The following is a 25,654-nucleotide window of genomic DNA, read 5'->3' as shown; positions in this document are numbered from 1 at the left end:
AACACCTAACTGGCAATTCTGGTGGAAACTATGTCAACCAGTAGAATTTTTGAAAATGTTTCAGTTATTTGGTTCCTCCTGTGGTACCAAAGAAACATGCAAAAATCCAAGATGGCACCATTCAGTTAGGGTACCCTCCCTGTGTGTGAGTAAAAGGCTTCTTCTGACTTATAAGAAATATATACTTTTTTATTCAGGGGATTAAAAACCAATTTAGATAGGCCTACTTGTAAATATTATGTTTTATTTTTACCAAGTTCATTCCACTAAATGCTCCAAGGCTAAATATTACACTGTACCTTTAAGGATAGTAGGAGGTAATACATTATCCTAGATAATAGTCATGGTACTTCTTTCTTTACCATCATGAAAAAAAGCTGTTTTAAAGGTCACATATTTTACCCCTTTAAGACAAGTTTATATTGGTCTCAGAGGTCCCCAAAACATGCCTGTGAAGTTTGTTGCTGAAAAAACTCTCCAGCATTGGATTTTTTTCATGTCTATAAACCCCTCTGTTTCAGCCCTGCTCAGAACGAGCTGTTTCTGTGTCTGTGGCTTTAAATGTTAATGAGCTGTCTGACTCCGCTCCTCTCAGGAAATGGATGTGGCTCAATGGATGTAGGAGGGGAGGATCAGGAGAGGAGGATGGAACTTTCTTCCAAGCGGGGAGGGCCAACCGAACCTGGGGGCGGTGCTAACTCCCCACATGACATCATGAGGAGAAAATCTGAGAATAGCTTGTTTCAACACACATTTTCTAAATGGTGGGGGGGGGGGGATTTTTCTGATTTTGGGGGGGATTGTGGACAAGCTAGGGGCACATATTTTGGCTAGAAAAGCCTGAAAAAATTTATTTTGGAACGTGTCCGTTTTCAGCAGCAGCACCATTACCTGTGTTTGAAGATGCTATGAAAGTGAAGAAAGAATTCCTGTTAATTATGTAGGCCTAAAGTAGGTAATTCTGTCACAACTTCACCAACTGCCAAGGTGCATGGAGGATGAATAAAGTCTTGAAGGAAGCAGCTCTAGCAACACTTTAGTTCAGTGAACAACTTTATTAGACCAATGCGTTTTGTCTCATAGCCTTCATCAGGGTCATCCCCTCAGTGGACATGAATATCACTCAATCCTTTGATCACTCTGATCCTTTGACTTAATGGAACTCTGTTTACCAGTAAGGTTTGTGAACAACTATAAATCACTTCCAGTGCCCCTGTGATAAACACAAAGTGTTCTAATGGCTTTTTTAGTGTTGGTATTTTTTTATCTAGTTAACCACATAAATATGCTGTGATTAATCATAATTAATCGTACATTTAAAATACTGCTAATTACTTGAGTTTTGGTTTAAGATAAGAAGTACAACATGGTAAAGTATTTTCTTTTAACTTTATTCAAATTCTCAGCTTAGTTGTGGTGATTTGTAAAATAACAATGCCTTAATTCACTGAGCAATAATAACCATGAACTGCAAACATAATCAGCACACAAACACTTTAAGTAGAAAATAACTTCTGCTGATAAGTGATTTTAAACTGCTTGCTTTGAAGCCCCTCGTCTTCACCAATGTTATGTCAGCAGTGTTTTGCTACCTCTTTAGCGATTGCATCAGTGAGCTTCTTTGTTGCCGTTTCATTGGCAAATCCACATCTGCTGCACCCCACCAGTGTAGCTTGTAACCATGGCTTGAGCCCTTGTTGATGTTAGCGTCTTTGCTAACAAACAACATTGTTTAACTTTAACTCAATCATCACTTTCACTGCTTCATCCTCAGGCATCATATCTGCACAGGAGGAAGTTTAGGTCAACTTGGTCATATGAATAAGTCACATCATTATTATTTTTTTCAGTGTGAACACAGAGCTGAGAACAACAAACATACTACTATACTATACATTTAGAGTATCTGGAGACTCGTTATTAATGCTTTTTTTATTGTCTTTTGTTTTTTTCTTGCTTCAGTAGAACCATGAAAATACAAAAGAGAGCATCAACATGGCTCATGTCAAATTGACTCTTCTGCTTTAAATATGCTCTCCTGATTAGCTGTGACATTAGTGTGTTAGCTTTAAGTGTTTTCAATATATGACAGCCGGCTATACTATAAAGACTTAATTAACATCATCACCATAAGCTATGTAGCTCCAATATTTAAAGGGAATTAATTTCATTTAAGACCGTGATCTCCCAACGCTGCATGTCGGGACTGTCCTCATAGCACTCTGCAATAATGTGTTGTTTTTTGTTTACTTTTTTAGCGTCCATGTAGCTGCAGCAGACTCTGTAGGAGGAGATGCAGGAAGCTTGTGCGTGTTTATTTCCAGTTCTTAGACCTTGAGATGCTAACTACTTAACAGGTACTAGAGTGTGTGAATTGTAGAGGAAGGTACTCACAGAGCAGACGGTGAGTTTAGTAATGCCTTTACTCTTTCTGTGCTGCTGTAAAACATCCCCCTCTGAATCAACTGGGCTCACTCCAGGACACTACAGTTTTTAATCGAACCTCCCGGAGGCGCTCAGCAGCAAGGTGGGGAGCAAAGACTGGAGTGCATTTGCCGCCTCAGGTCGTGTCTTGGCATAATAAAGGAATATTTCATGTGTGACACTCATGCAGCCGAAGGGCGGGTACCATCTATGGCAGACTTTGAGTTAGCAATAATTAACGTAAACATATGGCGTGTGCCTCCTTTAAATTGTGCTTTCCCTTCACGCAGCCTCAGCTAGAAATAATCCACTGCACATGCTAATCACTTGGCAATTGATCCGGCCCTTTTTGGTCCAACAATTTCTGTAAACCACCGGATTGATCCGAGAGAAATCAATTAACAGCTCAGGGTGGGTAAATATGAGGAAAAAATATGGATCGCTGTGCATACAGTATAGCCATCTGAGCAAATTTTAGGTTGCAGCTCGTGTACTCATGTGAGAGAAATTCCAGTCAGGTTCGACTAGCCCCAGGTGAACTGTGATAACCAGGCAGTCTTCACTGATAAAGTTATCTCGTATCCATCAAGACGAAAATGCACTTAACCCTCCACATTCAAGCCTGCCGTGTTATCTGCACCATAATGGAAATTGATAAAAGAGAGCTGTCTTATCATAATCCTACATACATAACAGAGGGGAAATGCTATTTTAGGATGCAGGGGGAGGGACAGGAAGTGAGGGGTTGCCTTCTGGTTCAGATACTATCTGTGGCCGTATTGACGGGAGAAGCTCACAGAGATGCGAGTAGCTCCACTTTGTCTTCAGCATTCCTCATAACCGGCCAGATTGTTGCTGTCGTCACAGAGGGGCACACTAGCCAAGCAGCAGCTGACTCAGCAAAATGCTCGGGCCTGCAGCAGGACTCGCACAGAAATAAACCCCTGATAAGCATTAAAAAGTGAGAGAGCGATGAAGGGGGCACAGGGAATTATTAAAGATAGAGGGAGTGAGGGACCTACATATGAGAGGGGAGATTATTATAAAGACAGAGAGAAAGGAAAAGAGGGGATGCATCGAGCAGCTACATGCTGACGATGTTTGTTTGCGTCCCTGTGCATTTTATTAAGTCTCTACCATTAAACAGATTTAGAAGGAGCAGCCAAAGTCATGGAGTAATTATGCTTTTGGAAGTGCTGTGATTAAAAAGTGCTCGCCTAAAGTATCAATCCACACTGTACTGCAGTCTGCATTTATTTATTTTATGTTTATTCCAGAACATGCTGATGTGGGTTTACCCTCTAAATTTAGAATCCACACAGGGAGATTCATAAAACTATTTAAAAGTGGAGATCCGTCCATCAGGCGTGCATATAAAGTACATCATTTGCAAGCTCATTGATATCCTGCATAAAGCATGTCCTTGAATTGATAGGCGCCATAAACATACGTTAAAGGTCGCATTTAATTTTCTTTTGATTGCTAGACTCATTACTGCTATGTTCGGTATAAAAGATTCACGCACACTTTTTGTCAAAGAAGAAAGAGGCAGGGAAAAGTGAGCAGTCTAGATAAATTATGAAAAGGAACACTATCCGTGCAGAAAATGCTGGAAATGTCTCCTCTGTTGGGATTCCTTCCCTGGGCGCCCACTGAGCTGAGGACTCTCTTTATGTGTCCAGATTCCCCACAGAGGTGTTGATTAAGTCAAGCTGAAGGCCGAAGACTGCCTCGCAATCGAGAGCCCTGGCTCACTCAGTAAGCTATCAGGTGACCCGTCTCTCTCACTCACATTCTTGCTCGCCACTTAGATCCTGATGCTGAGAGGAGCTATTAGAGCCTGGGCCCACAAAAAGGCATTCTGCGGGGTGTTGATAACCAGCAGGTACTGGGTTATGCAGCAGGGATGGGTGGAGCGAGGATACAGCAGCACAGGGAGGCGGAGGAGGGTAAACGATCTCTGAAGGCCGTCTTATTAATGGAGGCTTTTCATTACTTGCACTAATGCAAACGATTGGTGGGGCTAATGAGCTCGAAGGTGTGTGTGCGTGAGAACGAGGGCTCCGTGGAGCAGAAGTGTATGATGATGATAGCGAGAGATGGAGATGAACATCATAACTGGTCACGTTTTGCTTGTACAAGAACAGGAGGAATAGAGAGAAATGGATGAATGATGATGATGATGATAGGTTGGCGAGTCAATTGTGCGCCATCTCAATATGGCTGACTGCTTCAGGCAAGAGGGTGCGAGATGAATGGCAGAGGGGACAAGTATATTTCACTGTCGGTGGATTGAAGTGAGGCAAAGCGTGGAGAATGTGTTCATTGCTGAAGTGTTTGCACGCTCTCTGTGTGTAAGCAGTTAAAAGGCGATCATCTTTGAAGGCGCCACATCCTCTCGTCAAATGTCACAAGTGTTGCATGATAGTCTATTTAGACTCTTTACCAAACACAAGCATGGAACCTCATAAAAAAATGCTTTTGGAGAAAGCTGTTCTGAGTTAAAGACACCCTCAGAGGTTGCTGTGAACCTTGCATGTAGAAGGATTTAGCCCGATTTACAGCGTACTGTGTACAGGATCAGTTCTGGCTCAGGAGTGCCTCATGCCGGCTCTCTCTGGGGAGCTGTGGAGGGGAGGACCAGAGGCCACCGATTGATGGTCAAGGACACCAAACTCCTCCCCGCCGCCCTCCCTCCCTACCCTGGTGGAGCCCATCTCTGAAGCCGCATCCTCAGGGGGATTGGGATGCTGCCTGGCTGACTGCCGCCGTCTGTGACAGCCTGCTCGCAGGATACAACCAAACTCGAGGGATGAATAATCCACTGAACGACATGTAAATAAATTGGAGACTCAATCCAACACAAAAACACTGGAGATGGGCTCTACTCGCCTCAGATGTGCATTACAGAATGTGTTAAACTTAAGGCGGGCGTATGCAGGATAGAGGATTTCCAAACGGATTTCCAAAAAGCCAACAGTTAAAGGGCCGATGGGAGGCAGGGAAAAGCTCACACTATTACCTAATGAATGATGATGTTGCAGTGAATTACTGTGCAGTGCATAACACTCGAGATGGCACTCAACACAAACCCTGCATCAAGTGTCACTGCTGCATATTTCAGTATGACTCATTATCTGTGTCAACAGTGACTGAAGTTCAGGGCCTTAGCATTTGTTGTGCATATGATATGTGGGTGACAAAACTGCTGTCGATGGAGATCTGGGAGGAGAGGGGGAGTGTGTCTCTCACTCTGGGCTCACTATTTAAAGCAGATGGCTCCAGTCCAGAGTCAGAGGAGAGAGCCGGGGATTGTTATTTTCATATGACTCCTGCTAGAGCTGGGGAGGGCTCTAGTTTTTCATTTCAATCCGCTTGCAAAACAGTAATTGAAGCGTATCGCTTTCATCTCCACTTATCTCCACCACTCCTCTCCCTTTGGAGCGCGGCTTGTCTGCTCAGCGACTTGACACTGTTGGTTTCTCTATGATATATTGTCTGGGATTCTGGTACTTCATTGTAGCGCTCGTGCTGATGTACATGGCAATTAAATTCAAACCCCAAAGAGGTAGAGCTCAGTCAGGAACCCCCTCCTCCTCCTCTTCTTCCTCTCTGTTCTGTCCGCTGCTGCTTGGCGCCTCTCTCGCACCCCTTTCAATCACTGTCTTTTTCAGAGCTCTCTCCTCTCTTTGATTCGCCCTTCTTCTCCGTCATATCTGTCTTCTCTTTCTGCCTCTTTCCCCTTCTGTTCCCTTCATGTTAATAAGCAGAGTAATGGTGTTGCAGGCTGGTTGGGGAGTTAATTAAAATGGCAAGTTGCAGCCCACACAGTCAAAACAATGGAGGGCCCTGCTTTTCACAGTGACACATGGAGAGGTTAAACAAGCCCAAAATCAAACGCAACGAGTGGGCAGGCACCTACTAACACCAACCACCTTCTAACCCAACTCCACTTAACACTGAGGGGTCTTTTGTTTCACTGCTGAGCCAAATCAACATTAGTCAGCGCACTGTTCCAGTAATTATCTCCCTGAGCTGCTGCATGAACAGAGATTGTGTACAAGATGATTACTGCAGCGTTTTCTAAGCCAGAATCTACACCAACACGGATCACATGAGCAACTGAACAAGTGAAATAGTGACATCTGTCTATTCCCCTCACAGGAAAACACACCAAATGATTCTGCTAGCACGGCTAGCACAATGCAGCGCACTCAGGCTCTGGCATTAGTGGGCCGGCTGAGCAGGACAGGAGCTGTTGCTATGGTAACCGTTTCTCGGCTCGCGCTCGCTCTCTCACAGCCCAGGAAAAACTGTGTCATTATCCTGTACTTTGGATAGGAGAAGAGAGAGAAAAGAGAGAGAGGGGAGGGATACAAAGAGAGAGAATGAGGTAGAACGGGGAGACAAAGATAGAAAGGAGGCAGAGATAAGGAGGAGAGGAGGGGGGCTTCAGTTCATTCAGGCTAGCCATGCAACTAAGACACACATCACCCAAATTTGCACCCTTTTGTGCCTTTTTTCCCCTGCCAGCAGAGCTATAGTTTCACTCTAATGGGTAAACAACTTCAGAGCTTCAAAGTATCAGGTAAAAGCAGCGCTGTGTCAGGTGATAATAGGAAGTGTGTCCTTTTTTCTTCCCTTTCCTCACACTAGCTTCTCACGTATTGTCACAAACAAGCTATTATGGTGGCAAAAAAGATCAATCTCTGCACCATTGTGTTTATTTTAACACACTAACAGCCATATGCCACTCTGATGACACCCAGCTCGAGGATTTTTATTGAATAAATACACGGCCAACAATGAGCACAGCACAGTGGGATAACAATCTTCTTGTCTGCAAAAAATCTGCAACTTAGAGGCGTTTCTATCATCAGAAATACACAAGAAGGGACTTTTATGTGTGCACAGTTGTGTGTGCAGTATGCATGGTTGTGTTTGTGCAACGTGAAGTCCACATCATAGGACTTACACTGTGAACTAATTACATGGCCGTGTAAATAGAGGCACCCTGCTGATATGGGCTGTGCACCACATGATTTCCCCTGGTAGAGCAGAGCCTGTTTACACTGCCTCACTGTGTCTGAGTGTATGAGTGAGTGCAGGCATGCATGTGACCTGTACATGCAGGTATTTTTCTGTGTGCAGACTTAGAGGATGGTTTGTAACTGTGAGGGTGGCTTTATTGAGCTGCAAGCTAAAAAGTGTGTGTTTCTAAGAATGTGTATCTGTGTGTGTGCTGAGGAGGCCGAGTAGCCCCTCCAAATGAAAGGCTGCCCTCTCCCTTCCTTCCTGCCTGACGCAGCTCTCCAGAGACACCTGTTCATATTACTGTGGCTGTCTGCTGCTCAGAGAAACACAAACAGCACACAACAAGCTGCAATCCAGGAGAATGTGCAGACAGGACCTGGCACAGCTCTCACCTTATCCTGCTCTGTCAACTCATCACGTTCTTTTACACTAATTCTAAGGAGCTGAGCACATAAAAAGAAGAATGAGACAATTGATAAAGTACTACAATTAAGTATAACGTTTGGCTACCTGTTCAGTGGTGGGTAAATCAGATACTTCTTTTATAAGGTGTTTGGATAGTAGTTTGAACAACTAATCAGTTACACATTTCTATTTACTTCACTCAGCTCTCATCGAAAGGGGTGTTTTACCCCCAGAAGAACTGCATAATGGCTCAGCATCTCTGTATGCCAGTACTTGTTTGTGTTGATTGGCCTTCAACGTATTAAGGAGAGCATTACAGCTTTACCTTTTGACTTATTTACAAAGTTTAGTGCACACACTTTTTTGTGGAGCTTTAACAAAGCATTACACGTTGGCTGCATGGAGACAGACACATATTCACACATATTTACACAGCACTGACGACTACAGCGGGCGAATAACAGCAAATAAAGTGTGATTTCTAACACCAAAGTGTGACACATCTCCTGCATTATCTTATTTAATATGAGCATGGAGAAATGCTTTAAAGAGAGTTTAGTTTAATCAGGAATCTTGGAGCCGGTGTATCATCACAGCCATGCACACTGCATAAAGGGGGGCTTAATATACGATAAACCCACTAAATCTGAGAAGAAAGGTACTCAAAACTAATGAAATTATCTGTCCATGCAGCAAGATAATTTGACTGAATAAGATATCTTGAAATAAAGTTGTTAAACCTAGAAATAAGTAAGATATGATCATGCTTAATTAAAAATTATACTTTAGTTACACACTAAAAATAAGAAATTACCTTTTAAAACAAGATAAATTATCTAAAACCTCTAGAGTTTTTAAATCTTGGTAAGCACCAAATAATTTGAAGTGCATACCATAGATCAGGCCTATTCAATTGGCAGCCCGGGGGCCACATGCGGCCCAGAACTCACCCCCAATGGCCCAGCCTGTGGTCATACCAGAGATGCAGAGGGCAACCTGTTCTGCACGTTTTCATAAATTCCCACAGTATATCACACTGTGCATGCATCACTCCACATAGCCTAGCATCAGTCAACCTAAATGCACTGTAATAGGCCAAGTTAAAATATGACTAGAACCAAATGTTATAGATACAACTGTGCAAATTTAGTTTGTATGCACTTTAAGATTTGTCTGGGTAAGATGTGACCAAAATTATTGTTTGCAGAATTTCATTTTATTTTTTCATTCTATTTATTTATTTTTTCAAGTGAAAAAAAAGAAACATTTCTACTACCTCAGGTTATTTTCAAATTCAGCTCTGTTGTTTTTTTTTGCACTTTTTGATGTGCTTTTTTCATGTTGCAAAATTTAAAAGGAAGACGATGAATAAAAAGTGCATATTTTTGATCAAACTGATCTGCATTGGTACAAAAATTTGACATTACCAGCTGCTTACTGGGCACCGAATATGTCTGACCCTGTTACATTAATTGATTTTAAAATTTGGCCCAGTTGAATTTGTAACTGAATAGCCCTGCGATAAATGTTTCCTGCTGTCAAGTATGTCTGTGATGTGTTGTTTAGTCAAGTCGTGTTAATAAAGTCAACAAAAGACAGTTGCTGCCTCCTAATAACACTACAATTAGCTGAAATCATGATTGTAATAAGTAGGACACAAGACCTCTGCTTTCTGCTCCTTAATGCAAAAATGGTGACAGCAAAGTTGTGACCAAAACGGCACCTCATAGATAAATATATCCAGAACAAGGCTCCAGTAAGGGACATTTCTTCCAACAGATATGTCTCAATGAGTCTTTTTATCTCAGCTTTTGTGGTTGGCTGTTGCTGTTGTTAAAAATTAAGCTTTGTCTGCTTGGTAGTTGTCAGCAGTTATCTTGGACCTCAAACAAGCTCTGTGGGTCTTCAGCTTCTAGCTTTTTGTCACTACCTTTGCAGGTATTTGGAAAGGTTTCATGCAGAGTTCACTGCAGTGGAGAGTTGTTCCTGGCCTGGTCACAGGGGCTCATATCAGAGTCTGCCTTCGGCCTCACTTCGGCCAGTGGCGGCCTTGGATGCAAATACATAAAACAAACACTTATGAAACATGTTTGAGCGTCTGAGTGAAGCACAGGTAAGCTGAAGGAAGCACTGCCCTGTACATGTAAACACAGAGCCAAGAACAACAAACCTAGAGGGAGTTTTTCATATTTATTTTGATTATGTTGCATAGTATAGTCTACATTTAAATAATTGCTGTGTTTTTATTTGATTGTTATTTCCTTCATTATGTTAAGCACTGTTTGTGGGCCCCTCAGATTTTTCTTCTAGGGGTTGTGACCCCCAGGTTTGACACCAATATACCTGGTGTCAGGTGTATACCTGTATACTTCTATTTTATCAGGGTTTTGATGCAATGACTTTGTGTAATGATGCATTTATACATTGGGTTGCTGAGTGTGGTATCAAAGAACAGGATCAGAGAATTTTTTCCATCACTGTTTAGAATATAGTTTGGTCTGTGAAACATAAGCTTCTCAATAAGCTTCAAAACAGCAGCAGTGTAACGGTAATTGCAGTTTCTACAGTCTCGTTTGAAAGCACCCCACAAAGCAAACGGTGAGCGCTGTGCACCAAAAGTGCAATCACAACTAATCAGAGCCTTTCTTGTTTCTTGCCCACAGCGCCCAACACTGCACCCTATGGGAGCACAGGAAGTGCGTATGTCCCGGTGGCCTGCCGGTACCTGGTCCTGGCCCTCTCCTCCTTCATCAGCGTGTACTAGCGGAGGCCTGAGCAGACACAATGACTGTCGAGAGCATTTATGAGTCCTTTTTGACACTGCTGATGGCTGGAATCACATCTGGTACAGTTTGTTGAGAAGCCGTGAGGGGAACATAATCAGCGTTTCTTTGTGTGGGGAAGTTTATTTTTTCTTTGCTTTTTCGGTGAATATTCTGTCATGTAAATACTATGATGTTTTTTATTATTATTATTGTTATTATTATTATTATTTTCTCTCTTCTTTTCTGATTGATTTACCACCTTGTGAATCAGTGCTAACCCCTGGCCCCCTCCCCACCTCTAATCACAACAAAGGTCCCCAAAATGAGTAACTATCATGCCTCTTTCTCTCTGAGACGATGGCGCAAAATTGACATTTCATCCGTTTTTGTACATGGCTTAAAAAAGAAGAGATTGTGCCAAGTCTCAGTACACAGAATTACCATACCAATGTTGTATTGAATGTATTATGGGTTGTTGAACAAAAGGAAAGACATTTAGATTCCTAACAATACAAATTCTGATAATGGAGTGTGATTAAAAAATAGAGAAAAAAATAGAAAAAAAATCTAAAGAAGAACAAAGACGGGGCTTTTTTCTGGCCTTGTGTCGTCATGATTACTTAATAGATGGATGAACATTGTTGAAGGTGTGCTTTGTTGTATTCTGAAATGGGTCCCTCAGTTACTATGCCTGCCCAACACATTTGATCAGGCAGCCGTCAAAGTAGCAAAGTATACTGTATTGTATCTTTATATTTTAATATAGTGTAGGCGTTTGTTTTGAAGTGGGACCAGCTTTTTCTCATTGACCAACCATTAACCTGACTCATGACTCTGTACAGTATGAAGGGAGGAACATCGCTGTCCTATGTTTACATTTTCTGAAGAATATACAGTATATATCCGTACTTTCCACATCCATGAATGTTGCAACAAATTGTTGCAGTTTGCAGGAGAACAAACTATTTTACTCTTAAAGATGCAGTCCTTTGAAATGTGCCACTTGAAGTGAACATCAAAGCAACGAGTCTAGTCTTTTGCTGTATCATCCTCTGATAACCCACAGCTGCACACTGTGTACAACTTCAAGGTTCTGGCTTCAGCCTCTGCCATGATTCTTATTAGATGAAGGATTTTTGGGAATTAGCATTTTGCAGCACAACATTTCTTTATTTAAAATCTTTCTTTTTTACAGTAAACATCTACTGTACCTGTCAACAGATGAATGAATTTCAGCGAGCCAAAAGCCATGTCATTCAAAATTTCTATTATCATATCTAATTCAGCCCTAAAAGTTACAGTTATCCTGCTTTGACTCATATTTGAGTCTTTCTTGTGCTAATTATGAGCCACAGAACACAATTGTAATCCTATGAGCTTGTTCATCATTACATGCATGGCCTGAGGTGCTAACTTTTAAAAGCTGATCAGTGTCCACAGGGCCTGTTAACATCAAGCTGAGAGGCGAATAAATTAAACCATGAGGTTTTTTAACAGAGTATATGTGGCTTTTTATTTGCTAAAAATTTTAATTCTCTTTCTGACAAGACATTCACGGCTTATTCATCCTTAATTGTCTTCAGTCCATGGTGTAAACAGAAATACTGTACTGTAATGCCTTAATAGAACCATAACATTAAACGCCACTCATTTAAAAGGACACTACTACTAAGTAAGCTATCGCTCAATGCAGCTCATTTGTTCACATATTTCTGAATACTGAATGTCCTTATACTAGTAGTTGACTTATCATATGAATTATAATCAGTATAAGAACAGAATTTTTCTCAATTAACAGCTCCCGCAGGTATTTTAAAAAGCCAGTGTCATCAGATAAAAATGCAGTATTGTCATTCAGGTTAACATGTTTGCAGGTCTTGTTTGAATTAGGATTGTGTTACCCCCCCCCAAAGTTTAAGGGACTAACAGTACCCAAGTTCACACAGTATTTTCACCTTAACTTGTAACTGCAAACCTGTAGAGAAATAGCCATCGCAGTTAAAAGACTTAAAGCACAAACACTGTTAAAGTTTTTACGTTTTGTGATGGTTTGTTTTAAGGTCTGCTGAACATTTTCTGTTCTTTTATTGTTTGTACTGAACTGTTCTCAGCTTGTTTTACAAATTATGAAAATACTGCACCATATGATCTTGTTTAAATGTTAAGGTATTCTGAAAATGGGTCAAAGTATATTTATTCTCTTCCTTTATGAAACAATGTATAAAAAATAGATTTGAAACATGTAAAACTGGATATGTGACATTTATTTGAATGGGACACAGTATGGCATAGTTTATAATGTTGTTGGCTTCATTTAGATGCCATAACTGTTGTTAATTTTTTGTCAGACAAGTACATTAAAAAGAACAATGTTTGCAATCAAATTACCTACTTTTTGAAGAAGAGAGGGTGTGAACCAATATAACAGTATTATAGATCAGAATCAATGTGTGTATATTTGGAGAAAATAGGATACCTTTTGATCTTTAGAGCCAGTGTGTAGTCCTAGTTTTCACACACTTGCGTGTTTGACGATGTGCAGAGAGTATGGTTGTGCTGCATGTCAAAGTTAACCTGTGTTTTTTGAGGTGGCCATTTTACAAATATTCATACTTTTTATGAATGGAGCCAAACCTTTGGTTCTTAAAGCTGATCTAAAAATACATACCTCCTACAGACCACCAGGCTACGTTTGTGATTTCTTTCAATCAACTTTGCTGATGAATTAAAAAAAAATCTGCTGAGTCATGATGAGTATTATTGTGGCACTTTGGTGACAGTCTGGACTTCTGTTGGTAGCTTGTCTGAGCAGTTAAGACCATGCTAGTGTTCATATGAAATGTACTGGATGTTGATTATTATTTTCAATAATGGTATGAACAAATCCCTTTTATCGGATCACTATTATTTGCAATAAAAGTCTTCGTGTTCCAATATAAACCCTCATCTGAGTTAATGAGCACTCAAAGAGGTTCTTGTTATCACTGAGACAGCGTTTAAGATGGTATGACAAGGTCCACCTTAAAATATAACACATCTTTTACTTCAGGCTTCTTCTTTATTTGGTTTTATAGGCTGCAGTCTTTATTTATTTTGTAATTTACAGTACCACAATAACAAAATGAATTGTCTCATTACATTCTCATTTAAAAAAAGTGGATATAGCATGTTGATGTCTGAAACAGCAACACGGGTGCCCATTTGGCTCATTTGCTACAGTTCTTGGCACACTGGTTGCATGTTTGAATCCTGATGCTGTTTAGTGCCTGCCTTTCCCTAATCTCTCCCCATATCTCCTGTTCTTCTTTGGCTGTCCTATCAAATAAAGGCATAATGCTTGTCAAATGCTCTTTAAATAAAATGGTAAGCTTATGCCAAACTGAGCCCTAGTCCACACATAGGCAGGTATTTTTTTTTAAACCAGAGATTTGTCCACATCCGTCTTCAGTAAGTATACCGTCCTCACATGCAGTTTTTTAAAAACACTTTTGTCCACATGAAGACACATAAAACGCACTGCTGTATAGACCACCATGTGAACAGCAGTCTGTCCTTTTACTGAGTCCAGTTAGCATAAGTTTGGATACATATGCTGTTGCAATGGAAATTAAAATGATTACACCGCAAATCAGTGATTTCAAACAGAGGAGAAACTGGTGCACAGTGTGACGTAATGTTTCTCTGTTTACACGTTAAGCAGAGTTTCTAAACATCTTCCCACTGGAAGGTGTTTTCAGTGACCTAAAATGCTGTTTGAATGTGTATAGAAGGCCAAAATGCACAGAAAACCTTGGTTTTCTAAAATACCTGTCTTGTGTGGACAAGGCAGCTCATTAACCAAGTAGCAACCCCCGTAAGACTATACGCTTTCATTTATTGAGGTTATGAATTAATAAATCACTGTGGTCATTTTCTTATACTGCTCTGTGCATGCACACTACTTTCTGCATAGTGGAGACTCCCTCTACTGGCCATAGAAAAAGTAACTAAACCTCAGAGTTTTAGCTAAGGTGCATCCTCCCTGACACTAAATAGAAATGTATTTAGAATGTCTGAGAGGAAAGGGGATGGTCAAAACACCGTGAATAATTATGGCGGTAGTGGAAGTGAAAAAAACACAGAGGTAGGGGCAGACATGGTAGAAGCCGTGGGAGAAAACGCACAGCCAATGGTGGTGGAGGCCACATGGTGATGTCAGAATATGCAAATTAGACAAGTGAATTTACTCCCATCAAAACGTTGGGTCATACTGAAGATTTTTCTCATTTACAGTATGCCTTTATCTCTAACCACTTTCAAGCTACAGCCTTTTGAAATCTTGATATCAAAATTGAATGTTTTCTTGAAAAAACTCTGGCATCCAAGGGTTAATTTAAAGAAAACCATGGATTATTTGTAGTCTCAGTTAACAGCACCCACAATCCTAGAGTGTCACAGTGATCTCACAGATTGGCTGATCCTGCCCTTCTGGCCAAACTTCTGCATTTTATCCAGTTCTGTCTGATTTTTTTTTTTTTTTTTAACAAAAGATAGTTTGAATGGAGTAACAGAGATACATAATCATGTAGGAGGTGTAAGTTTGCATATTGTCCTTTTAGGAAAACATGGTTTATTTGTGATAGTGGTCAAAGCTAACCTTTCAAAGCAAATGGATTTGTCTGTTTCTGTTTTTCTTACTGGCAAATCCAAATTGCACAGCTCCCATCTGAACTGTTTGGGCCCAGTTAGAAAGTGACAGGACCAATCAGCGTCAAGGGGCAGTACTTTCAGGTGCGGCAGATTTGTGACGTAAGCAAGCAGCGGCAAGAGGCCGGTGCAATTATGGCTGAAGACATTAGCGTGGATGCTGCTAAAGCGCCAGTTTTTATCAGATCTTGACGGCATTTCTTTGTTTCTACCTTTTGAAAGAAGAACAAAGAACAGCATTGAGTTGTTTCTTTTCAAAAATGACAGAAGTTGTGTACTGACATGTCACCATGCTTCATGTTATGCAGCTCTCTATGGAGTTGACTCTAGGTAGCAGTGCACCTTTGTTGCTCTGATTGGCCTGTAAAAATGTGACAGACAGAACATTCATCCAATCACCCTGAGGTTTTTTTCAAAGGCTCTGCCCTTTCCAAAACGCTGTGTATGAGTGGTTTACCAGATGTATGTGTGAAACAAATCTGTGTGGTGTGTCAGGTTAGGTCAAAGCACAACATTGCCCACAATCCCAGCATGTTATAGCAGCATCTGATTAGCTGATCCCGTCTTAACCTGCAAAACTTTTGTGTTTTATCTGCATTGTTTTTCCACATAAGACGGTTTGAATGGTGAAATGAGGACATATGATCATGCAAAAGACAAAAGCAAGTTGCTGACATCAGGCCAAAACCTCTTATCTCCATTTGTCATGATTTATTTTTCATAATCAGTGCTGTTGGTCACCCATTACATCTGTCAGTGGGTTTTATCCAATTCTAAAGCATTCAAAACTTTCAACAAGACCATGGCTATGACCATTCAGTGTCAGATTGATTGAAAATTATATTTTTTTTCATTCACTGAAAAGTGGTAATTTGGAGATACAAGGTTTTGGCCCGACACCACAAAGTACACTATCGACTTTGTCCTAAGAAAGACTTATGATACAGAACTACATTGCCCACATTTCCGTGTGTCAGAGCTTTGTTGATTGGTCAAGCTGCAGATTTTAGCTGTGGGCTGCTACCAGTGAAGTTAACGCTCTTGGAAAAAGTGAGCATTAACTGTTGAGCTCTGTGGTGACGACAGATGCCACCACATACAGGAAGCAGTAGACAGCTTTTACATGCAGAGGGCAGTTTCTACATACATTTTAACACAAAATGTAGATGAATACTTTTTGCTAAAATGTCAAGATTTGGACCCTAATTGATCAGCAGCTCTACTAAATTCCCATATGCATAGATCTTCATCTGAAAAGAAGAGTTCTGACAGTTTAGTTACTCTTTAAAGTAGTTTTGGCACAAAGGTATTCTTTCTTTACTTCATTTCTCAGGCTTGTCAACAATATCCATTTCTTTTATGCTGTTACAAGGAGAACTTTATTTGTCATTGATAAAATTTAATACCAAGAAGTAGGTTTGTCTGTCAGTGAGTCAAGTTTGGCACAACTTCAAGTTAAAGCTTTTATATTCTAAATTTACACATTGATGTCTACTTTCCATTATACTTCAGTCACATCAGATGCTAGATCTGCCCTCTTAAGATTCAATTGTTTCATATTTTATTTCTACCAAAAGAAGCTAATTAAATAGCAGCCACAGTTTCAATTTTCACCTTTTTTGTGTTTTAATGGGAACAGAAAAGCATCTGTTAGTTGGTCAAGGGTTTTTTTTGGAAAACATTGTTTTGTTTTTTGGAGCAAATGTACTGCACAATACTCATTTTAATTTTTACCACAAATTAACCTGATCTTTTCTTCAAAGTAATCGCAAATCTAAACAGATGTCTAGTATAAATTTTTCTGTGATTACAATGGTGCGTTTGAGGTTTTTCAGTTTTTAGATGTTTTATTGGCCCTCTTTTAAAGCACTTCTTGGCTCATGTACATTTGTTATCTGAAAAACCTGTATCAAACTCTGCTGGGACTGTTCTTCAGGCATATCTGTTGATACAGTGCAGCCTGAGTTATGAAGTGATCTTAATTTTGCCATATCATGCATATCTGATCCCCTCCCTTCTGCCCTGGAACGCAGCATAAATCCTCCTGAGTCCAGATGGCCCGCAGCCACAGCACATAGAGTTGGATTAACCCTGTTTGCATTACAACACCATCATTGACTGGAGTGTAAATGATCTGGAGATATTTACAAACGTAAATCACTGCTCATCCCAGCCCATCATGTATAGGGGCTGATAATACCTTCTCCTACCCTCAGCAGCGCAATGCTTTCATGTATCCTATGACCTGAATTCACTCGACTTAAACATCCACGATTGCTTGACCTACCTCGTAAAAAGTTCAATTAAAAGAGTCATGTTGATGTATGAGCTGAAAAGAGGCCACATCTGCAGAGATCACTGCCTCACCTCACGCTTCAAGCCCACGGAGAAAAAAAAAAAAAAAAAACTCAACTTTTAAATTTAAGATAAGAGGATTTTAAATATTCATGCTTGTGCGTATTATTTCGGCCCCCATAATCCACACCCTGAATTTTTTAAATTGCCAATTTCAAAGCATCCTCCTGCTCTCACCCTGATGTATCAGGCTTGCACTGTTCTGTCTGAATGCATTCATTACAAGACTGATGCATTACAAAGAATATCCAGTTTAAAGTTACTCTCAGAAGAGGACATGTACTGTACTGAATGTGCCTTTAAAATATTATATAAGCTTTTATTTAGTGCATCAATGCCACAAGCAGTTAAAGTTCAAACCGTTTTTAGCTATTAAAACCATAAAAAATTGCTTTCCTCACTTCTCATTGTATTGGCTGTAAAACTTCTGCTAAGAGCTAGTCTGAACATACTGCATAGGCAGAAAATATACATCCTTGAACTGAGGATAAAAGTAAGTTTGGCAGTGTTTTTTCCACAAGAAAATAAAGAAATGTACTCAACATAATAGCCTTTACTGTAATTAGATCAACTGTCGTCACACATATTTAAAAATCAGTTAATTCTTTTTTTTTTTTTTTTTTTTTAATTCCTCCTAATTTAATATATGATCAGGTATGGAAGCCCTAAAACAGCATGCATCAGTACATTTCATTTTATAATTTTTCAATGATAATAAGTGAATTTTAGGGATGCATGAGATTATCAACATGATGTCCATATTGACAGATCATGGCGTAAAGTTAAACGTCAGTATTGGCAGAAATGAAATTTCTACAGTTGATACACTGTTGGTACATATCAGCAGTATGCATTGGTCTAGCACAGGGGGGAAAAGGGTACTGATAATCCGGGCCCACAGCAGGCAGGGGCCTTTAAGAAGCTTCGCCCCTGGCAGTATGTTTCATATAGCGACCTTAAATACATACATCTGTACCATCAGGTGTAGGTGGTTGTCTAGGGTAGGGTCTCCACACTTTTCAACACGCTACTCCTAAAATAATGGTGCTAGAGACTGGGAACCAGCACTGTACTTAAGAGTGGTTAAGGCATAGTTGAACACAGCCAAGCACATTCAAGAACAGTCATGCGCAAACTTGAATTCAAAGGATTGTTCAAACTTTACTCTGATTTCAGCATAACTCTCACCAAATTACCATGGTTTATTTTGAATAGTAGGTATTAAATATTAAAAATTACACTTCTTTCTGTTTTTGAAGACATTTCGTGACCCCCTACAATGTCATCCCTTTGGGAACCCCTAGCCTAAGGCACAGATTCAAAATGACCCACCATGAGCCTTCAGCATTTTGAATGAAGCCATTCTTGCAGACCATTCATCTGAGACACCGTATATCTCAGAAAGGAAATGCCGTAATTTGCTGGTACTATGCATTTCGAGATTTCGATTTTTTCTGTAAAATTAAATTTTATTCACATCCATAACCACATTGCAAACATTAGATTTAAAGACACATTTATAACATAGCTACATAATTAACAAAACTACATAAGCTGATTTCACAAAGTTAGCTTTTGCAATGTTAATTTAAGCATGTGACTAAAGCTAATATAGCTACATAGAAGGAGTACCTTGGTAGATTACATGGCTGTTTTGTGAATTTAGTTTTTGCTGCACTAGCTACGTAGCTACATTAGCTACATTGCTCTGTTATCTATAGCAAGTTGGTTTTTGCATCATGAGCTTTAGCAAATGTACCTTAAGCTAACTTAGCTACGCAGAAAATGTACAGTAGATACATAGCTTACATAGCTTCTTTGTGAGCTAAGCTATAGCTCCGTTGACCACATAGCTATGTAGCTCAGTCATCTGCGTAACTTATGCAGCTAACAGGGCTGTGTAAGCTGCCCTGGTTGCAACCCTGTTGTATTAAACATTCTGTAAGGAGGTTTTGCAGGTCATGTTTTTAGCTTTTAACTTTTGCTGTCCTCACCTTAACACTAAACAGAAGTTTAATCCAATTTTATTTTGACAGTTTCAGCGTGTTTCTGAGATAAAAGGCATCTCAGATGTACGTTCTGTGAGAGCGGCCATCAGAAAGAACGGTCTGCAACCAGGCTGTGTTGGCTTATACAGGATTTATTTTCTTGAGATCTCGGTTTATTTGCACCATTATCAAAGGATTATGATGCTGATTTTCTCCGTAATTACTCAATTTCAGTCATTTTCTTGAGATGCCAAAAAATAGCTCTTGCTTGAAGTAACAGAAGCATTGCTATCTTAAGAAATAATATGTAGATTGGTTGAGAACTTGAGAAAACAAATGCAAATTCCTTATTATCTTGGGAAAATGAAGCCAAATCAAATGAATAGATGCATGTCTGATGAGGGCATCCATAACCAGGTCATACTGTATAGACAAACTATCCTGACTTGATTTTTTTTTTTCTGTAATAGGCAGGTTTGTTGATCTTGTATGTGAAAAACATGCTGTTTCTGACATTCTCAGATATTTTCAAGAAAAACTAGAACAGAATAACACTTCAGTGATAAAGGGAGATGTTCTTCTTTGCAGATGATGTGTGGCTCTACATCTATTCATCATGCTATGTTTTTGATAAGCAGATGTGACATTTATAGTCTTTAAAACAAAGAGAAGAAATCGGTAGAGAATGCAACAGCCTATCAGTGTATATTTTGAGCACAGGATTCTGTTACAAACCGATGAGTATGAGCTGTTTTTCTCAGTTTTTATTCTTCAGATGAATAAACATAAACAGCATCCTACAGTCAAATGAAGGTAGATTATACAGCAGGTTATAATAATAATTAAGAACAGGTTAAAGTGTTATTTGGCCCCTCACAGAGGTGTCTATGGCTGTCATGAATAGTGTGGGAACCTGCGGTTAGTGAAACTTTTCCTGTGCCTTTGTCAGATTTACCTGGAAGACTGTGTCATATTAAGTATACACTGAAGCTGCTCTCTTGCTCCTGCAGCCACCATCCTCCTTTTTTTGAGTTGACAGTATTAAAAAATACTTTTTCTTGAGTGCTAGCATTCAGTTGGGAGATGTGTTTGATGCACAGCAGGCAACACACAAGACCTGTCAAATGAAGGCTGAAAGAAAATAAAAAAGTTGTTTTTTTATATATATATAACCAGTCTGTGGGCAAGATTCATTCAGCTCTAAATGGAAAAAAATCTTCTTCAAATACGCCGCTTTCTTTTCTCTCAAACATTTCAATCTGTACAAAAACAGAGAGTAATTTCTGACTGGTCTGACTCTCCATTTTCTTTGAAATCTCTCTGATAGTGTGGCAGCTGCCAATGTAGACGAGGCGACGTGCTATTTTAAAAAGAAGTTGCATCAAGTTATTTGTCAACCTGTCCCTCATTATTTCCACTCAACTGGAAAATAAGTTGCCAGGCGATGATGCAGAGCCGCAGATAATGCCGGGGTTTAAAAGCACGCTATCTAAGCCAGGTCTCTCCATGACGCCGGCGACTGAATCACACAGCAGAGTGTTTTTTGCGCGCAGAGCTCGCGGGCGATTGTCAGTTTTCATGAAGGAGTGAACGGGGGTTTCATAGAGAGAATGTCTTTTGACTGACAGTAAATGTAATCCTGTTTTATTTGTTTTCCTGCCTCAAAAGGCAGATTAGACATTGTTTTCTATACGCTGAATGACACAGCAAATCAGTCCTTTGTAGCACCGCTTCATCATCATGTGAGTCTTCTACAGTGCTGCGTTTGTTTCAATGGAGTGGTTGAGCACAGGTGTTTTTTCTGTTTGCTTCTGTATATTAAACATGTTTACTGATGACATTATTTCTTTTAAAACAGGATTGACAGGATCTTTTTTCCTTTTTTACACAGATTTTTTTTTCTCTTTACCTGTTTTATTGAAATCATCATGCTGAAAATAATGTGAAGAGACATGTGAAATGGAAATGTTTACTTCAATGTGTATGAAGGTCCTTTAGCCACCAGGGATGTAGTTGTACATTTATAGGCTCTAGATCACTGGAATGATATATATGGCTTTAAGTGGCATTGATATATCTATATATAATATATAAATATATATATTGATATTTGTCCAGAAATAAGAAAATTCATGTACTTTAATTACTTTCAAGCTTACATTGTGTATAGCACGTATGCAAGTCCATTTTCATCCTGTTTGATGTAATTTTGTAGCAGTGGTTTGATACTAATAAATGGCAGTCGATGATGGAATTGTAGATGGTGTTTGTGTCAAACTGATGTGACCTCTACAACAGAAAAGCTCTCCACAACACTGTCATGCTGCGATATGTTCAAGAGGAAAGAGTTTGATCACACTCGCTCTGAATCCATGTTGGATTAAGATAATTTATTCATAACAACATGTGTGAAACTAAAAATATCTGAGTCGCCCATTTAATGAGCAGATTCTTTGTCTGATTTTTCTCTGAGTGGCAACGAGCAAAACAGTCCCTTGTTTTGAAAAATAAGACACACACCATGGGTGCCTATTAATTTATTTATTTATACATTTTTATCTTGGTATAGTGCAGAGTTTTACCAGTCATATGAATATTTAACTCCCTGACAACTTTTAAAAAACATGTATGTATTTAAGTGAATAAAAGCAGATGCATGACCTCATACTGTGAGAGAAGAGACAAATTTAATGCTCTTTAAATGGAGACAAAACAGCTGGTTCACATTTGACCTCATGAAAACTAATGTGATGCTTAACTTAGACAAGTTTGGACCTATACTGCCAGACAGATATAAGGCTAGAAGAGATATGTTTTTAGATGGGCTATAAATCAGAAACTGGATTGACAATGGATCATCAGAGGATGCTCGTACAAGCCAGCACAGTCTGGCTGCAGACCGTTCATTTCTGACGTCCTCTCTTATGACTGTTCATCTGAGAAGCCATAGAATTCTGAATGGAAATACACACAAATAGGGCAAGGGTTAAGGTAAGGGTTAGGATGCCAAAAGTTAAAAACATGACCTGCAAAACCTCATTACAAAATGTTTCATAAAGCAGAGTAAACGGTCTGCTATCAGGAAAAAGCTGGTATTCCATGAAAACATTCCAATGCAGCAAGCACCGTTTACATAGCTCTGTTAGCTACATAATACGTAGATAATGGAGCTTAAACTAAGCTCACAAAGCGGTTAAATAAGTTATGTATCTTTGTTATCTGTGCAGCTAAGTTAGCTTTACCTTTGTTTACAAAAGCTCATGTTGCTAAAGCTAACTTAGCTATAGGTAACATAGATACATAGCTAACGTCTCTAAAGCTAATGTCACAAAGCAGCTATGAAAGCTACATACGTTTTATAAATGGCTACCTTAGCTGTAGGTACATTTTCCAAAGCTAACTTAGCTATAGATAAAGGAGCTAAATACTGTAGCTACATGGCTAAAGCTAAGCTCACAAAGCAGCTATGTAAGCTACATAGATACATAATCTACATAGTTAAATTAGCTGTAGCTACGCTTTCTAAAGCTAACTTAGCTATAGATAAAGGAGCTATGTACTATAGTTAGGTGGCTAAAGCTAAGCTCAAGAAACAGCTATGTAAGCTAAACACTTATTCTACAAGGCTACATAAGCTGTAGCTACTTTTTATAGCTAACTTAGCTTTGCTACATTGGCCTCTGTAATAATGTTAATCACAAATTAGTGTATGCTAGCTTTATGTTAAGCTAAAGGGCTGAAGTGAGCCACCGTTTGTATAACTACTTGTAAGACTGATCTATACATAATTTATTGTTTCTTGGTCTATGTGCACTGTGGTTATTTCATAAATATATCTGCCAGACTTTGTTTATGAATAATGTTGAATAAGAAAAAAAAATGTAAAATTGGATCTTGTACTAGCAAAATACAACATTTCATTTGTGAAAGGCAGTACTTTCCCAGTACAACGTATTTCATCTGAGACACTGTATTTCTCTACGGCGTCTCAGATAAACAGTCTGTTAGAGTGGCTGTCAGAAATGTACGACTGCAGCCTGACCTCTCTCTCAAAGAAGTCACAAGTACAAATTTTAGTATGATAACTTTGATTCAAATAGCGTTAGTTTTTTCGCTCCATGCTGTACTCCTTTCAAAAGGGTGCATCAGGTTTAAATTTGACCTGTGGCTTTTTCCCTGCTGGTTATTCCCTACTTTCTCTTATTTTAGACTATTCTGTACTGTTTCTTGAATAAACATATATAAAGTCCAAAATAAATCAAAAGTAAACGGACAAGCAGACAGATATTTTTGTAACTGGCAAAAGGCCTATCATTTTGCTAGCTTAGCATCCACCATGAGGGAGAAAAAAAATAAGAAGAAGCATTCAAACTTTGCAGTCAAAAAAGGTTAACAACCACAGCTCCATAGCATCACACCATGCAACATCCATTCATTGTGATGACTAGGGGATCAACCAGCTGTTTCTGCACAAATGTGCACTGCAGTAGTTGTAATAAAATACACATAATAACAGTGTTTCATCGCAGTATGTGTGTAATTGCAAACACCTGCATGTGTAAAAAATTGCAGTCTAGAAAAAAAATCATTTCTACTGGCACAATGCTATCTTTTAGAACTATGTATTTGTGATTTGATGATTTTTCTCCTGATAAGCTCATTGTGAGATCTTTATTATATAGACACACATCATTTTATAGAGTTTTATCAAAAATGGAAATTGTTTCATATCTTCTTTATTCAATATAAATATTGAAGTCATATTGAAATGATAAAACCCCAACATTTAATACCAATCCTTGTTTAAGCCTTAAATAAACCTAACTGGAATGACGACTGGTATATTAAATGTTTCTTACTAAGACACAGACTGCCCCATTGTCAGACTTTAATTCTCTCCATAGTCAAACTGAACAAGGGAAATAATTAACTATGAAAATATGAAATACTTCTGATTCTTTTGATTTAAAACTTGAAATTAAAGGTTTTGATTTGTGCAGTGAATTTCTTCTAATAAACTCTGTAATCATACACCCAATTATATTGATTTCATAAAATATATGATCAATATTTTATACTTAATAGTCACATAAAACACTTTTTAGGTGCTAGCTTATCACACTCTGACCCTTCATAAATGATGGCCGTTTATTGATATGATACATATTTTACATCTTGAATGCATCTATCATGTATTAGTTGAATAGGTCAGAGCTACATGACTAGCTGCTTGAAAATGAAGATGCTTGTCCTTAACAGGACAAAGATAAGGATAGACACATGCCTTTGATGGACAGTTGGTGTCCTCTGAAATAGCCTCCAGAAGCAATGCAAGTTCTGGGTAATTCAACTTGGCAACCTTTCAACATAGAGCAAGTTGTTATTTTGGGAAAGGAGTGAGAATGAAGCTAATGATGCCACCTGTACTTTATGAGGTTATGAGGAGAGGAGATTCACTATCACCTGATGTCTTGAGCTTGCTGTCCTCATCAATAAAGCCTTTAAACTGTTTTCTTGGTCTCGCATCATAATTGTCTTCTCTCGGTCACCTAAGTGCAACATTAAACATTAATCATAAACATTAATCAGCCTATCATTTCTAATCTGTTAGCCCTTAGGACCCACCATGACACAGCTGTCACATGACCTTTAAGTGTCCCGTTAACTACCTTGAACAACTTTTTCTTGATTTTAACTCATGAGGTCTTAAGTGATACTCACTGAAACTTCTGATGTGACTAGTCATGTGAATTTGTGTTTCTGAATAGCTAAATTTTGAGAAGCATATTTTTGTTGTTGCTAAAGGTAAGATGCAAGCTATTTAAAAGTTGCCATATTCCCTACGCATGTCTTTTAACACATTTACCTGTTCTCATATTATTTCAACAAACTGATATAAAAATCATCAGGAAAATATCACCATGCATATACGCAATACTGGGCCTTTAACAAAGAAAAAGTGCCTAAAAACCTGATGTGACATACACTGACCGGCCA

The 25,654-nt window shown here is 39.1% G+C and overlaps 1 protein-coding gene across 2 annotated transcripts in view; it reads left to right on the top strand.

The window, feature by feature from the left end:
* Positions 1-14,797, top strand: part of negr1 (neuronal growth regulator 1) — a 238,307-nt gene extending 223,510 nt beyond the window's left edge. For both annotated transcript variants that reach the window (XM_041791271.1, XM_041791272.1), the window contains one exon: positions 10,527-14,797. In XM_041791271.1, coding sequence (XP_041647205.1) covers positions 10,527-10,627 — 101 coding nt within the window. In that variant the 3' untranslated portion in view covers positions 10,628-14,797. The remainder of the gene's footprint in view (positions 1-10,526) is intronic.
* Positions 14,798-25,654: the final 10,857 nt, after the last annotated feature.

This window comes from Cheilinus undulatus, linkage group 7 (assembly GCF_018320785.1).
Source record: "Cheilinus undulatus linkage group 7, ASM1832078v1, whole genome shotgun sequence".
NCBI lineage: Eukaryota > Metazoa > Chordata > Actinopteri > Labriformes > Labridae > Cheilinus > Cheilinus undulatus.
Note: the sequence above shows the minus strand (reverse complement) of the source record. Positions and strands in the feature narration are given on the sequence as shown.